This window comes from Equus caballus, chromosome 9 (genome assembly GCF_041296265.1).
Source record: "Equus caballus isolate H_3958 breed thoroughbred chromosome 9, TB-T2T, whole genome shotgun sequence".
Lineage (NCBI taxonomy): Eukaryota > Metazoa > Chordata > Mammalia > Perissodactyla > Equidae > Equus > Equus caballus.
The window spans coordinates 84,555,464-84,572,615 of NC_091692.1; the positions used below are offsets into that span (position 1 = coordinate 84,555,464).

Here is a 17,152-nt window from a genome sequence, read left to right on the forward strand (position 1 = left end):
TTAAAAGTTAGACTCCAACGTCTATCTCTGGGTGATCAGGATTAGAAACTCTTAGTAATCTTATTCCTTTATTTTTCTATTTACATCTTTTCTTTTATACTGAACATTGATCACTTTGGGCATCTGCAATGATATTATTAATTTTAATCTCCTCATCCCTTTCTTAACCCAGCAAATGCCTATTCTGGGTCAAATGTTCTTTAAAATTACTAAAGAAAAGAAATGAGGAAATCCCTTAAGTTCACTGAGATCTGACTTTCCATTGCCTCATCTGCAAAATGGAATGGCCCCTACTTTGTCTGGAGACACAAAATAACTCCGTTACTTGAAAGTACCACCCCAGTGATGTCACCAGCCTAGGAGAGAATGAGGTTGAGTCCTCAACCTGCAAGCAACATACCCACCTGGGGTTCGCACCCGACACCGAGCTGGCATAATTTAGTAGTCAGACCTTAAGATAGGGCATCTCTGCCATCTTTAGCAACTTCCAAAAAAACTACCCTCTGAGGTCAAGACCTACTTTTGTTGTTATTGTTTGTTTGGTTGGTTTGGTGTTTTTTTTGTCTTTTTCTCATTTTGCCCCTGTGGAGAGCAGTCACTCAGCCTCTAGCAGAACAATGCCAAAAGTGCCAGATTCCTGGGAAATCACCCTAAGACGCCTCCTTCAGGGGAGATGTCCTGTTGCCAAATTTCCTGAGGGTACAGCTAGGTGATGAGACACTGCTAAGCACCCTACTCCTCATAAAAACCTGTTTGAAATATTCACACCCACTAAGTAGGCTATGTAAATTTCCTTCACATTGACTTCGACCTTTATTGCTCTGGTACAAAAATTTTTTATTAAAATGGTCCTTTACAGTTTTTTTCAACAGAATCTCAAAGGCACCCCCTCCCATCACTATTAAACATCTGACTATTGTTCACAAGGCCAGTTTTTTTTAAGTTAAAAAACTAATAAGCAAAACCAAATAGCCCTCACCTTCCACCTGCCTCCCGTTCCCCAATAAATTCAGCGTCTTGCTTTAAAATTTGGCAGTTAGAAGATGATGGATTTCTAAGACGTGTGGTTAGCTAAAGCTTGTCTTGCTGCTTTAGAGTTCTGTTGAAAATTTTTTTCACAGGTGTACTTGTTAATTATTTCACGTTTCCCTAAATAGCATCAGTTCTCCATAGGGTGATGGTCATTGTCAATAAGCAGTGATGTGTTAATTTTCACCAACACTTATGCGATTGAATAGCCTCCTCTAAACCACTTTTCCCGCCAGTAGTCTCTTCTCCTTCAGCCCCTCTGCAGTTGGCCTGAAGGAATCAGAGAGGTGGCTGGAAATTGGTTTTAAAGAGCTGCCCATCCTTCGCCCTCCTGCGCTCGGGAAGTCCCCGCCCCCACCCGACCCCCGCCCTCTCTCGGAATCCAGACGCGGGATCCCAGCCGCCAGTAGAGGGCATACTTACTTTACTTTCTCAAACGCGGGCGCGGGTGCAACCCGGGTTGAGGGCGGGAGAAAGAAGCTTTGCAGCAAAACCAGGACTAGGGATTGGTCGCTTCCCGCGTTTGCGGCAAAGGCCTAGAGGCTGGAGTAATTTGCAATCCTTAAAGCTGGAATTGTGCTCTGCGCCTGATTTCGAGAGGAAGTTACTACTCGTTTAACAATTGAACCCTGAGCTGCAGACTCAGAGGGTAATAATTTATCTTGAACACAAGCATGCTATACTCGCCCACCCCCCGAATTTTTTCCTGTTTTGGAACGGTGGGGTGGAGGAGTGGAAAAGTTTGCTTAAAATGCGTTTGGATGAGGGATCAGGGATGGGAAGATTGCCGTCGTTTTTAATACCCTAGTATAATGCAAAATAGCAAATCCCGAGGGAATATGCATTATACACCTATTACATATAGATTCATTCAGGGAGTCAGCAAATCATGTCTAGCGTTGGGCAACACTCTGGGTCGACGTGTACATGAAATGCATGTAGATGTACGCGGATTATACTCAGGCACTTTCACTATGGTGTTCAGAAAAAAATATAGTGAACTAGGAAATTAACACCTGAAATTCGGCCAATTTTTAATTGGCTCAAGACCCCAAAAAAGCACAGAAGTAATACTTAGCTCCTGTCCTTTGATCAGAATCGATGCATTTTTTTGTGCGTGATCACAATTGCAATAATAAAGGGGAAAGAAGACCCCGAAAGGAAATAAACGTCCCATTTGTCCGAGAAGGAAAGAGTTAACGGTTTTCACCAGGGTCTCTGCTGAATCCCGCGGCCGGGTCCACAAGCTCGCCTCCTCCCCCGCTTCTGGGGAGGCGGGTCCAGCGGCTCACGTCCCCCTCCCCAATATTCTCCTGTCTAGCGCATTTGATTACCACCAAACCTGGGAGCCCCAGAGTGGTGCAAACCTGCGCCACGGGATGCAAAGAGGATTTGCCTCTTTTCCGAAACCTGGCTGCAGATTTGGGAACTCCGAGTGAGAGCCGCGGGGGTGTGATGCGGGATGCAGACCGGCAGAGCGCGGGCGGGGGAAGGTTCCCCGCAGCGCGCACCCACAGCCACGCTCCTCCCTTACTCCAGCTCTGGAACACGCAGAAACATCTCAAGGACTAGCGCGTCCCCGGGGGAACAGCCTGCTCCCGCGGAGCCCAGTGTAGTACTGCGCGGGGGGTGGGGATGGGGGTGGCGGGAGGGAGTGTCTGCTGCTTTGGCATCAAATTGAAGGATTCCTTCTGGGTGGAAGGTGCCCAATCGAGATAGCTGTACACAAATAATGCTTAAGACCCCCCCCCAACAAATGCAATGGGTGTTTATTCATAACGCGCTTTCCAAGTATACGTGGCAATGGGTTGCTGAGTTATCTTAATAATTTCAGGCATCATTTTCCCCCTATACCTTCTATCATTTATCCCCATCTACACAACGCCCCACGCGCACTCAAAGCGCGCGCCCATAAACACCCCTTCTTTCCTCCTCTCCTCACAGGACTTATTTTCCAAACGCTGCCCTTTCCCCAGCCTTAGGAGGCGTCCGTCCGCCCAGGACGTGCGTGGCGTGGCCGTGGGTACACGGTGTCTTCTCAGTGTTAAGGGCTCAGCTGTTCCGCCTGCGATGATTTAAGCAGGCAGGACAAGTACGCGGTTGGTCAAACAGTGCTGCGCCAGAGTAGCAGCAGCAGAGACGAGACGGGGAGAGGGTTTGAGCGGGAGCAAAAGAAAATGGTAGGTGCTCGCAGTTAATTCATGCGTTCTCACTGTTTACATCCCGAAAGCTCGGCGCACTGGAGTGCCAGCCTGAAAGGGCTGAGTCTCCTCCCCGTCCCGTCCCTCTCTCCGCTGGAGAGCCGCTCGCGGGTTCCAAAAGCAGAGGGCGGGGGAGAAGGAAAAAAGATCCTCTCTCGCGAATCCCCGCCCACCGGCCCTTTATAGGCGAGGGTCTGCGCGGCCGCGGACCCCCGGGCTCCGTTTCTCGCGGCTGGCGCTGCCTCCGTCGTCGCCGCGCCCCGGCCGCCGCCTGGCTCCCCTCCTGCCTCTGGAAGGGCAGGGCTGTTCAGATGCTTGGCGGGAAAATAAGAGGAGGGGAGGGCGGATTATAGCAGTATAAAAGCTCACTCGCTGTAGTAGTTCCAGCGAGAGGCAGAGGGAGCGAGCGGGCGGGCCCTTGAGGGTGGAAGAACAGAGGGAGCTGAGCAAGCACAGTCGCTCTCCGGGCGCCCGGAGAAGGGAGACCCGGAGTGAAAGGGGGCCTTCGCCTCCGGCCCAGCCGCCCCCACCCCACCCTTCCCGCCGACCCCTGCCAGCAGTGCGCAACCCCCGCCACATCCACGAAACTTTGCCCATTGCAGCGGGCGGGCACCCTCCACTGGAACTTACAACACCCGAGCGAGAACTCGACTCTCCGGACGCGGAGAGGCTATTCTGCCTATTTGGGGAGACACTTTTCCCCGCCACTGCCCACAACCCGCTCCTCTGAAAGGCGCTCCTCGCCGCTTTTCGGACGCTGGATTTCCTTCAGATAGTGGAAAACCCGGTAAGCACCCGAATCTATTTTGTCTTTTGATGAAATTTTTTTTCTATCGGTTTAACGCCGCAATGAGACGAATGCCCGAACCGGGCTGTCTTTTCTCCCATTCCTGCGCTGTTGACACTTTTCTCAGAGTAGTTGTCGTAGGTCGGGGTGGGGTGGGGACGAACCAGAACTGGATCAGGGTAGACTGACTTGTCAAGAAGGAAGGAGGGAAGGCAGAGGGAAAGCGGGGGTGCGTTTTTGAGACTGGCCTTTAAAGATTTCTGCCTATGTATATTCACGCTGACCCCGGCCGACTGGACATTCCTGCTTTATCGCAGTAATTGCTATTTGGGGTTTCTTTGGAGGGGGAAAGGGGGGTATGCTTCGAGGTGGACAGAAAGCCTTTTGCATCCCGAGCTCTACGGAGTAAAAATTACATATTGCGTGTGTGAGCGAAACAGCTCCGCAGCTGCTGACTTTTCGCCGCCTCGGAAAGGACATTTAAATTTCGGGATACTGCATTTCTGACAGCCAGAGACAGACACTGCGGCGCGTCCCGCCCGCCGACCCCCACGGTGTTTCCAATTCGCCCCCCTGCTCTTTTTTAAGAAGTTGACATTTGGCATTTCAAAAGAATGATGAAATTAAAGATCCTAGTCTACAGAGATGTTAGGACTTGGTGTTGGGGAGGCGCAGGAAGGGGGAACGGGAAGGCTGGGGAAGGGATGCGTCTGACTCTCCTGGAATCACTGACCTGGGCAAAACCAGGGCAAATCTCCGCACCCAGCCTTGGCTCCCCGGCCGCCTCTGGTGTCCCCTTGCCCCTGAAATGCGAGGGGACGGCAGGGAGCGGGGCTCCGGGCTTTTCCAGAACAGCTGCTACCCTCGGCGGGTGAAGGGAAGACGCCCGGTTCGGGGCGCGGAATCGCAGCAGGGTCTCTGGCGCAGTTTCGTCGCCGGATTGGGTATTGAAGGGATGTGCCCCTGTTATTATCTAACACCCCCCTTTAATTTATGGGGGCAAGTGTTAAGGCCCGCGGCTGAGCTCGCTACACCAGCCGGCGAGAGAAAAGAAGCAATAGCCGGCAAAGGAAGGAAGGGGGGCGCGCTGGGGGGTGGGGATGGAGGAGGCAGAGTGGAGGCTGGGAGGGGCTGTGGCGCCGGCGGGGGAAGGAGCGCGGCGAGGGCGCGAGTGGGAACAGGCGCGGCGCGGAGGGGCCCGGCGCGGGAGGGGGCCGCGCGCAGCCGCTCCCGCCGCCGGCGCCTCTCTCCGTATCCTTGGGGTGGCGCAAAACTTTGCGCCTTTCGATTTGGCAGATTGTATTCCCCACTGCTGCCTCCCCCGGCCTCTTAAGGAGACCAGAGGCGATTTCGATTGCTTGGGGGCTGCGGGGCCAACTCCGGGGCTTCGCGCTTCGCGCGGACTGAAGCTCCGCTGGCGCTACGCTGCTGGCTCTCCAAGTGTGTGTCCAAGATTATAGGGGATCACCCAGAGAGGGTGGAAGGGCGCCTTTTGGGGGGTCCCCCCCACCGGCCCCTTTGGGGGATAGCGTTGGAAGGGGAGTGTGTTCGGGATTTCGGCGCGCACTGCACGGGGTTTCGACGCCAACGAAAACCCCCTTAACTGAAGACTGCCCCGCTTTGTGTGCCCCCTTCAGCAGGCTGCCGCGATGCCCCTCAACGTCAGCTTCGCCAGCAGGAACTATGACCTCGACTACGACTCGGTGCAGCCCTATTTCTACTGCGACGAAGACGAGAACTTCTACCAGCAGCAGCAGCAGAGCGAGCTGCAGCCCCCGGCTCCCAGCGAGGATATCTGGAAGAAATTCGAGCTGCTGCCCACCCCGCCCCTGTCCCCGAGCCGCCGCTCCGGGTTCTGCTCGCCCTCCTATGTCGCGGTGGCGTCCTTCTCTCCCAGGGGAGACGACGACGGCGGCGGCGGCAGCTTTTCCACGGCCGACCAGTTGGAGATGGTGACCGAGCTGCTGGGAGGAGATATGGTGAACCAGAGCTTCATCTGCGACCCGGACGACGAGACCTTCATCAAAAACATCATCATCCAGGACTGTATGTGGAGCGGCTTCTCGGCCGCTGCCAAGCTGGTCTCAGAGAAGCTGGCCTCCTTCCAGGCTGCGCGCAAAGACAGCGGCAGCCCGAGCCCCGCCCGCGGGCCCGGCGGCTGCTCCACCTCCAGCTTGTACCTGCAGGACCTGAGCGCCGCCGCCTCCGAATGCATCGACCCCTCCGTGGTCTTCCCCTACCCGCTCAACGACGGTAGCTCGCCCAAGCCCTGCGCCTCCCCCGACTCCACCGCCTTCTCTTCGTCCTCGGACTCTCTGCTCTCCTCGGCCGAGTCCTCCCCGCGGGCCAGCCCCGAGCCCCTGACGCTCCACGAGGAGACACCCCCCACCACCAGCAGCGACTCTGGTAAGCTGGACCCCTCCAGGCCTGTCAAAGGGAGCGGCTGGCTTTCTTTCCTCTTCTCATTGGCGGCTAATTCAGCTGGCCGCTTCAGTTGACTCCTCCTTTCCTCTTTTCTTATATTTGGAAAAGAAATGGCAGATCTGGAAGGATCTGGGAGCTCATCATCCCTGGGACGCTGGGCTTTAGGATTCTCTCCCATAGCTTCCCCTAAGACCGCCTAGTGGCCATCCTCCTCCTTTCCCTCCCCTCCCCACCTTAGGAATTTCATTTGGGTTTTTAAATCTTCTGGCTTATCTTGCAACTCAATCCACTCCTTCTTACCTTTCTTAAGCATTTTAATTGCCCTGCGTGGGGGGAGTGTGAATAAGGATAAGAGAGGATTGATCTGTGCTAGAGTGAATGAACTGCCTTCTTAACTTCTGAGAAGTTCTTGGAATGTAATGGACTACAGATCGACGAAAATGAAGAGGGCTTGTCTCCAGCCTGGGTGCTGTGAGCTGGGGAAAGTGCCTTAAGAGTGGATGGGCAGAGGAGCTGGGATCCTTTCAGCCTCTTTTGAACACTTCAAAGCAAATCCTGCCCAACACGGGCTTTTTTCCTTCCCCACCCCCTAGGACTTTTGGCAAAGCTGCAAGATCTTTTTTTTTCTTTTTGTACTTCCAGTAAATTAGGGAGTTGCTAAAATCGTACCAAGAGATTTGCAGCTATCATTTGCGACACCTGAAGGGTTCTTGGTACAATCCCTTAAAAATAGGAGGTGCTTGGGAATGCGCTTTGCTTTGGGTGTGTCCAAAAGTCTTAGGTAAGAATTGGCATCAGTGTTGTATCCTGGTAAATTGTAATTTTCTTGTCTGTGCCATAAACCCAGCCGTCCTCCTCCCTTTCTGAGCCTCTGCCTTCGTGGGGAGAAGAACGAGGATGACTGGCTAGTGTGTCCTCTAGAAATAACTTTGTGCCAGGGTTCTTTTTCACATCATAATGCCTTATCTTTGCATAGCATCAATTTATTCTGGTCATTGATTGCTTTAAGGAAACGTTGCTAATCGAGTGATTTCTATTTCTTTTTTTAAAGAAGAAGAACAAGAGGATGAGGAAGAAATTGATGTTGTTTCTGTGGAAAAGAGGCAGCCCCCTGCCAAAAGGTCAGAATCGGGGTCACCCTCTGCAGGAGGCCACAGCAAACCTCCTCACAGCCCCCTGGTCCTTAAGCGATGCCACGTGTCCACCCACCAGCACAATTACGCAGCTCCCCCCTCCACTAGGAAGGACTATCCTGCCGCCAAGAGGGCTAAGTTGGACAGTGGCAGGGTCCTGAAACAGATCAGCAACAACCGGAAATGTACCAGCCCCAGGTCTTCGGACACAGAGGAGAATGACAAGAGGAGGACACACAACGTCCTGGAACGCCAGAGGAGAAATGAGCTGAAAAGGAGCTTTTTTGCCCTGCGAGACCAGATCCCTGAGTTGGAAAATAATGAAAAAGCTCCTAAAGTAGTTATCCTTAAAAAAGCCACCGTATTTATCTTGTCAGTCCAGGCAGAGGAGCAGAAGCTCGTTTCAGAAAAGGATTTACTGAGGAAGCGACGAGAACATTTGCAGCTTAAACTTGAACAGCTACGGAACTGTTGAGCATAGATTGACCTATTGGAAGAAAGAACTGGAATTGCTCATGAATTCTCACTTGTTACTAAGAGAAAGTAAGGAAGAAAGTTCCTTAGGACAGAATTGCAGCAATTCCTGACTGAACTTTTTTCCAAATGCATGGTCAAATGTAACCTCACAACCTTGGCTGGGTCTTGGGACTGAAAGGTTTAGCCATAATGTAAACTGCCTCAAATGGAACTTAGAGCATAAAAGAACGTTTTTTATGCTTGCCATTTTTTTTTCCTTTAGCAGATTTGTATTTAAGAGTTGTTTTTAAAACATGCTAAAATTTACCCCAATTTTCCTGTGTAAATATGGCCATTAAATGTAAATAATAAAACGTTTATAGCAGTTATGCAAAACTTCAAACCCTGTATTATAAACCATAATTTTTTTTATTTAAGTACATTTTCCTTTTTAAAGTTGATTTTTTTCTATTGTTTTTAGAAAAAAATAAAATACGTGGCAAATATATAATTGAGCCAAATCTTAAGTTGTGAGTGTTTTGTTTCTTTTCTTTATTTTTGATTCTCTTTTCATCAATTACTGACTGACAGAATTTGGCCCATGAGGGAGTGAGTTTACAAAGATGGGAACAGAAGTTAAGGTCTTTCAGTTCTCAGGGTTATAAGATGCTTCCTGGAGATTTGTGATAAGGGCCTGAGTTGATACTTGAAAGAATGAAAGGCAGGAGGCTGGTGAGTCGTCAGAAGTAGGCAAAGGGATGCAGAGGTTGAAGATAACAGTTAAGTATACAAAGAGGGGGAAGGGCTGGAGTTGGGAAGAAGATGAAGAAGAAACTCCGTTCTGATTTGGTTAACCCATGCCATGTCCCCGCTCCATTCAAACCTGGGGGTTCTGCCCAGTGCAAGAGTTGATGAGGGAAGAGTAGAAACCCACTTTTGCTTGCCTGCTACCACCAGGTTCCAGGCGTTTTACATGAGTTGTCTCATAAGCCCCAAGGCAGCTCTGGTAGGCAAGGTATTAACCCTACTTTACTAAAATGAAATACAGATGCTCAGAGGGGTCATGTCACCTCTCTGGCCCCACAGAGAGTGAAAGTCAGAATCCAGGTTCCGGGTTTGTTGAAAAACACTTACCACTTCGCTGTCATGCCTTAGTTCACCCTACAGTGTCTCAAGTGCTGAGATCAAGAATACTTTTGGTTTGGGGCCCGACGGAATGACTCAAGTAATAACAACACTAAACTATTTATGTGCCAGGCATTCTTCTAAGCATCTTCCTTACAATAACTCTACCTCAACCCTAGGAAGGAGGTACTGTTGATTTCCCTTTAGTAGAAGGAGAAACTGAGGCACAGAAAGACTCATCCATGCAGGCAAGGTCCGCTGATAATGAAGAGTAGAGCTGGGATTCCAACCCAGGCGGTCCACGCTAGACGGGTGGTAGACCGCTCTCTCGGCCGGAGGAATCAGGTGGCTGTTCACCAGAACAGGGGTCATTATGTGCCTTCGGTTTCAACATTCAGACCCAGTTGGACATCAGTTCCCCTTTTCTTTTTTATTCTTTGTTATCATTGTTCATTGTTTAAGTTTTCCTTTCACACTGAGAAACCCCACAACTCATTCACTCCTACCTTAGCCATTTATTAAATGAGATTCACCGGTTGTTCCTGGAAAGCAGCCAGTCTGGAAATGCTACCGTTCAGATCATAAAATAAAACATACTTACTCTTTGTCATGAGTCATTATTTTGGGAACGACAAACTCCCCTTCCTTCCAACCTCTTTCACACAGGGACACTCATGACACATGCTCATCATTAGAACATGAAAAGGCACTTTTGGCTGTGATATTATTAATTATAAGCCTTTGAAAACCCACAGCCTGAACCAGAAACTAGAACGTTACCACATAGGTAAATGGAAGTTGCTATTGTGGTTCTAATTATCCCTTTGTCTCAGCTCAGAGTAGATCTTCAGATCCCTCTACTCTCTTTGGGATGTTAATCCATCACCGCCAGCACCACCACCCATAAGTCAATAAATAATTACTGTCTTTGGCTCTGACCCCTCGAGTAATTTGTTCAAGCCCTTAATGTCTTTTTCTTGATCCTTTATTTTGGGTTCTAAGTCCCACCCTAATAGCTTCAAGCTGTCACACCCTATATCCTAAATTCAAAGGGAGATTCAATCCACAGAAGGTGAGTAGTTCAAAGCGTTACTAAAGTGGGGAGATCTTAAACGATTCACTCTTTGCCCCTTTGTGGGCTGGAGAGCAGCCCTGGAGTGACTCACTTGGGAACAGGGAAAGTGTTAGTTTGCATCACTAAGTACGGACAGGCCCGTGGAATAGGAAAGAGTGTTCCTCACTAGGAAAACAACTCCCCATTCCAAATTATCAGGAAACAACTTTAGGGATACAGAGCTTGGCTGTGGGGATGGAAGGGAACCATTCCAACTAACTCTTAGGCCCCCCTCTTTGGTTTACGAAGCCAGGGAACCGTTTATGAAAACAGCACAGATGCCAACCTCTTTCCAGAAAGTCAGGCTGATCTTGACCCTAACACAAATTAGTCCTCAGAGCCAATCCAGAGAGTCCCCAGGGTCTGTGCCGTTGTGCAATCTACTTTGTAGATAACAATAATCAAGAGATGGACAGGAGGAGCCCACAATTTGGTCAGGAATACACAGGAAGGAATAAGAGAATACTGACTATGCCTTTTACCAGGACACTGTCCAGGAATTAATGACTACCCCACGGGAATCCCTGGGGTGGTTTTGTTAGGAATGGAATGTATAAAGAGGAAGGAAGTGTTATTTTATGCTGCCATTTGGAGGCAACAAAGGAGATCCACATTATAAAAACAATCCATCAAATTTTTAGATGAACACAGTTTTCACAATGCCAGCCTGATACTTAGGTTACTCAAAGCGTGGATATATAAGTAGAGTTCTCTGCTGGTCTTTAAGAAAATCTGGCAAAAAGCTTGGGAAACAGGCCAAAAAGAGTTTCGTCATTCTAAATGACTCTGAGTTAATTTCCTATTTTGTTTTTTATTTCATTTCGTTTGTATTAGTCGACACTAAGCTCTTTAGGAAGACACAGTTGAGGGGAGGGAGTGTTAATGGGATATAGATCTTCTGAGGTTAAAAAGAATGTTCTTTGTTTTTAAACAATGCCTGGGAGCTCAGCCACAAGTCCTAACGCTTTCTTCCCATTGTCACCCAGTCAGCCCAGCAAGGGATAAAATGCTCCACTGCAGTCAGGGGTCTATAGGGTGGGAGAGGGGAGAGCTCAGGGAGAGAGAATTAACCTTCTTACACACCTACTATCTGCCAGACCCTCCATCTCACAGGACCCTCCCAATGGCCCGGCTGGAGAGTGACTGTTGAACATGACAGTACTGAAGTTTAGACAAGTTCAACAGCTCTCACAAAGTCACACAAGTACCAACAATAAAAACAACAATAATAGTAGTTAATGTTTACTGTGTGCTAAACACTTTACCTGCATTATCTTATTTCATCCCCAAAGCAGCTCTTGGGAGGCAAATTCTATTTCTAATCCCCATTTCACACATAAGAAGATTGAAACTTTGAGAGATTAATCTCAAACTTTCTGCCAGCTTTCACAGAGCTGGCAAAATGGTGAGAGGAGGAATTCATTCACTTGTTAATGTCTGTTGAGTATCTACTGTGTGCCCACAGTGGACTGAGGGTGGGAAGGATGCCAAGATAAAGGAGATAGATAAGGTCCTAGCCCTATAGACTGTAGGGGGCAAAGAAAACTGGCAAGTCGTCTCTACGTTATTTTACAAACGTTTTCAGAGTGCTTACTATGTAGGAGGGGGAGTTGAAGCTCTGAGCAGTGCTGGAGACCCCACCTCCCTTCTTCCAGGGAAAATGGAATCAAGGATGGAGCCCAGGAAATGCTGGGAGAGGAACCAAAAGAGAAGATGTCATCAGAGGGATGGAGGGAAACTAGGAGGAAACTGTATAACGGAAGCCCTTCTATCAGTGGTGTCGAAGGCAGCAAGAGGTACAACCGGATGCACAGAGAATGGTCCATTGGACTTAGCAATATGGAGGCATCTTCTTGGCCACACCTCCTCCCCATCCACCCAGGATCCTCACTCTCCTCATTCCCTTCATCCAAACCATCACTTAAGACAGCTGCCTAATCACTCCCCCAGAACCCTGCCCTCCTGCAAGACCTTCTCCAGGAGTTCCCAAAGGGTGTTTCCTGGGCCACTGGCATCAACATGACCCATGAATTTGTTACAAATGCAAACACTTAGTCCCCCCTGAATTAGAATCTCAGGAGATGGGGCCCAGGCACCTGTGTTTTAACAAGCCCCCTAGAGCTTGATGAAGTTTGAGAACCACTGCCTTCTCCATCACTCCCACCCCAGTGATCTTCCTGAATCACAAGTCAGTAAGCTCCTCTCCTGCTTAAAACCCTTCAAGAGTTCCTGCTACCCTCTGGATGAAGTCCAAAGCCATCCTACACCTCCAAGGTCCCACACATGCTGGCTTCTGCTGACTCGAAGGTCTTGTTACTCTGGTCTCTCTATCTCCTGTGAGCTTTCTCAGACACTTTGTTCCCTCTGCTCAAAACACTGTTGATTCACCAACAACACCATGCCCACCAGCCTGGTATGTTCTTATTCTTTCTTCATGGCTCATCTTCTGGTATTCTATGACCACTAGACAAGATTCTGTAGGAGACTACGATTGCCTGTCCTAACACTCCTTGCTCTTTATGCAGATACTCCATCTTGCCTTGAGGAATGGAACCACATCAGTCCTGTTCACGAACAAATCCTCACTCGGTGCCAATATAAATACCCGGTATCTAATGGCAACTCAATAATTCCTTGATGAATGGCTGAAGGAAGAGCCATTTTAATGGTGTGATGGGCATTGAACGTGAGTTCGAGGCCAAGTGGAGACAAAGTTTTTCAATACCCTTTTCAAGAAGGTAGCTCTGAAGATAAGGAAAAAGATGAATCCATAAAGGAAAGACAAGGAGATGTATTTGGTTTGATTTGCTTGAGTGGATTTTGATTTTCTCTTCTTGAAGATCAAGAGATAATTAGTATGTATACTAATGGGATGGAGTTGAGAGGGAGAGAATCAGAGAAAAGGAGTGATGTAGCCAGATGTAGGCATCTTGAGGTCAGCTTCCATCTTTGTCTGCCTGGTGCCAACCATGTTGCCTGGACCTCTAAAGGCCCTCAGCTGTGTGTGGACTGTGAGTGATCCGAGGGACGCATTGCAACATGACCACTCCTCCAGAGCGTGTCTCTTCCGGGTAGTGACATGAGAGGCCAGGCCAGGTCTCTTCCTCTAGGCTCCCAGAGCTCTCCACTCTTGTTCTATCACAGGCCATGTTCATCTGTGTAGAAATAACCTGCTTAATTCTCTTTCTGCCTTGCTAGACTCTAAACTCCTGGAGGACAAGGGCTGTGGCTTTCTCCTTTGTCATTGTACCCTGTAGGGCAGGTGCAGAATCTAGTATAGAAAATTGCGAGAAATGAATGAACGAATGCGTGTGTTTGCCACATATTTTTAAGTTTCTACTTCCCGAGGTCATCAATCTTTTCCACCCATTCAATCCTATCCTCTGTGCTCAACCCATGCTAAATCTATCCCCCACTCTGATTTCTACCTAATTCATTCCAGACAGCAACAGCCTCAGCAACAGCTTCTCCAAGTCTGTCAGGATCTGTAGGTTACAAGCAACAGAAACTCAGCTGAAACCGGCAAAGGTGAAAAAAAAGGTATACAGTAGCTTATGTAACTGAAAAAGCCCAGAGGCGATCGCATCTAGGGGCTCAAACAGCAGTTTCAGGATTCTTCCCATATGTTCATCACAGTTACAACCTCCCAACCCAGGGTGAGGATGGCTGCCAGTACCTATAGGTTAACATAGGCTGCTGAAGAGAGAAAATCTCTCCTTCCCCCAAGGGAGAGCCTCAGAAAAGTTTGTGATTGGTCTCCTGGGGTCACATGCCCACTTTGAGGCTGGTTGCTCAGCTTGGTTCCCAGCCCCCGTCCTGGGACCTCAGGTTGATTGACAACCCCATCCAGCAGGGGAAAGACAATTCCAAAAAGGTAAAGATGGGCACGCAAAAAGAACAGGTGTCCCCTAGATGGACTCACTGCATAATTGTGGTGCTAAGTTTGGAAGAACCCGGATGTTTTAAAAACCTGACTAATTCTCAAAATCACCCGAGGATTTTTTTTATAAAAGATCCACCTCAGAGATACTCAGAATGTCCAGAGGATGGGGCTTAGCATCCTGTATTTTTAAACAGTTCCACAAGTGAGAGAGATGAAGACATAGATTTGGAGACTAATGTCATAGCTAAAGGAACCTGGCTTCTGAAGTCCCACAGACTCGAGTTTCTATCTGCCTGTGCCATCAGCTGGCTGCATGACCCAGGGCAAATGACTTTGCCACTCTGAGCTTGACTTTCCAAATTTGCAAGGGGAAAAGGAAATAAAGGAGTGGCTGCGAGTATGTGGGGATGGTACCTCTCTGCCAGGGCTTTTGAAAGAATTAAATGAGATAATATAAGAAGTGGTCCAGCACAGGTTCAGTAAGTGAGAATTTCCTTTTCTTCTTCCCCTTTCCTCATCCTCCATTTCTAAGGCATCACCAAGTCCTTCAGATTCTATCTCCTAAACACCACTCAGCTCTGTCCATGTGTCTCTTTGTCCACTGCTACCACCCTCTTTCTTCCCAGCATCATCTTTTCATCTTTTGCCTGGGTCTCTGCAATAGCATCTCACTGCCTCTAATCTAGTCTCCCCAAAGGCACAAGAGTAGTCTTTTTCAAAAGACAACTGATCAGATCACTTCTGATGTACAAGAATTTAGTGGCTCTCCTAGTTCTGTCTGTAAAGTGCAAATATCTTTGTACCTGTCTATGATGTGCCCCCACCTTACCTGTCCAGCCTGCCACCACATCACTCCCTCTGATACAGGCTACAACTTTCTTGAAGCAATTTGCATTTTTTCTGAAACGCCAGGCACATTCTTTCCTCTGGATCTCTGCTCTTGCTCTTCCCTCTGCCTAAATGATGTTCGTCACACACACTTCCCTGTGTCATTTTGAATGTCACCTCTTCAGGGAAGCCCTCCCTGATCTCTGTTCCCTTGGTTCCCTTTTTCCTGCTTATCTTGTTCACGGTAGCTGATAACGGCCAAGCACAGTGACATCCTCCTCATTCACCAGGTTGTTCGCCTGTTTCATTTTAGCTCACAACATCCCTGTGAGATGAAATCACTTACTTCCTCATCATACATTTTGGGATGCTGAGATTTAGAGTCATCAGGTAACTTTCTCAAGGTCATATAGCAAGGCAGTGTCAGAGCTGCGAACTCCTTACCTTCCATATCACACTGCTACAATCCTTTCTCTTTTTTTGAGGAAGATTAGCCCCGAGCTAACATCTGCCACCAATCCTCCTCTTTTGCTGAGGAAGACTGGCCCTGAGCTAACATCCGTGCCCATCTTCCTCTACTTTATACATGGGAAGCCTGCCACAGCATGGCTTGATAAGCGGTGTGTAGGTCCACACCCAGGGTCCGAACTGGTGAACACCAGGCCGCCAAAATAGAACGTGCGAACTTAACCGCCACACCAGCGGGCCGGCCCTATCATCCTTCTGAAAGTCTTTAAGCCTCAGAACCATGAGGACAGGGTAACATTTTTTTTAATTGAATAAACTTGACACATAACGCTGTGTAAGTTTAAGGTGTACGGCGTGTTACTTTGATTCTAACATTTTTTAAGGCTGTTTCTGCTGCTTTGAACTTTCAACAAAGTACCCTGGGTGACTCTGGACGGCTCCCAGATGAAGTGTGAGAGAAGCATCCCGTGACGTGTGGCAGCCCTTCTGAGGTCCATAGCTCCACAGTGTGAAGCCTGCCGTCGGACAAGAACCACATCTTTGCGCCTCTGCCCCTGAACCACCACCAGGTCCACTCAGTCCAGACAGGCCTCCTGAGGTTGCTTCTCCAGGAGCCTGGCGGACCCACCTCTCTCTTCTCAACAGACTAGACTGTCGTTTCCCTCTCCTCATGGATCTCCCTCCCGGGTACCGAGAATGCTGCCTTGTCCACAATAAATTGGAAACGCTGCCGTGGAATGCCTCCCGCTCTGGCCTGTGGGATTTCGCTAGCAATCTGGCTCTTCAGAAACAGGTCTCTAACTTGAAGAAGTCAGTCACTTGTGACCTTGCGGGTGGGAGGTTTCAACACAAGGAAATGGGAGATACAGAGAAGTGGGAGCTGCCAGAGATCAGAGAATATTCTGGATAGAATGGCCCCTAATAGCCCTGGGTTGACCATCTCATTTTTCAGATGAAAAAGCTGAGGGCCAGGCAGGAGAAGGTTGTATGCGGAGCTCACAGACATTCAGGAGCAGGTCAGGATAGTGACTCGAGTTTCTCAGGCCTACTTTTAGGGATCCCCTGTGGCTTTGGGGCTACCAGCATCTTTGCATCTTCTTTGGGTAATGCACTCCCATCTCCTTGTGGAATTTCCTCTTAGCCAATATGGGTGGTCTTGGTACCCCTAAGGGAGTGCCCTGCCCTCTTCTAGGCACAGAGACTAAGCCAACTTTTTGTCTCAGGACTTAATTGGATAACTCAAGGACAGAATGTAGAGATGCGAGCATTTCTTTCTGGTCACTGTCCCCAGAGAGACCGAACTGTCTGGCACAGTAGAGAGTTTGGCATTGTTTGTGTCAAGTCTGTCTCCACTCTGGCTTCTCAGGTCTCCATCAGTTCTGGGAACTCTCCAATTCCTTCTAGAAAATTCTGTTTAGGATTAAATCAGTCAGTAGGACCTTCTGTTTCTTGCAACTAAAAGGCCCTGCAGGACGGGCCCTTCTTCATGTCTTCTCCAAAAGAAACAGGAAACTGAAAGTCATAACGAGATATAAATACGACCAAATCCTGGACAGTAACATCTTCTGAGTCCCATCTCGTCAGCTGCATATTTTGTTCTTCGATTATCTGCGATTAGGGATAATCTGTACCGGGGTTCAGGCCCACCAACACAGCCGATAGCCGGCCTTCTGGATCCTGTGGCGTCTCCACTCTTACAATGTA

The 17,152-nt window shown here is 48.9% G+C and overlaps 1 protein-coding gene across 3 annotated transcripts; it reads left to right on the forward strand.

Moving 5' to 3' along the window:
• Window positions 1-576: 576 nt before the first annotated feature.
• On the forward strand, window positions 577-8,557 carry MYC (MYC proto-oncogene, bHLH transcription factor). Of its 3 annotated transcripts, none has more exons than XM_001497991.6 (3): window positions 577-4,017; window positions 5,655-6,423; window positions 7,493-8,557. In XM_001497991.6, exons 2-3 carry the CDS (start codon window positions 5,667-5,669, stop codon window positions 8,047-8,049), a joined length of 1,314 nt encoding a protein of 437 aa, XP_001498041.2. In that variant the 5' UTR covers window positions 577-4,017; window positions 5,655-5,666; the 3' UTR covers window positions 8,050-8,557. The 3 variants fall into 3 exon arrangements, with proteins under 3 accessions (XP_001498041.2, XP_014583567.1, XP_070077897.1); XM_014728081.3 differs by having other exon boundaries at window positions 5,658-6,423; XM_070221796.1 differs by lacking the exon at window positions 577-4,017 and adding an exon at window positions 5,174-5,457 and having other exon boundaries at window positions 5,658-6,423.
• Window positions 8,558-17,152: the final 8,595 nt, after the last annotated feature.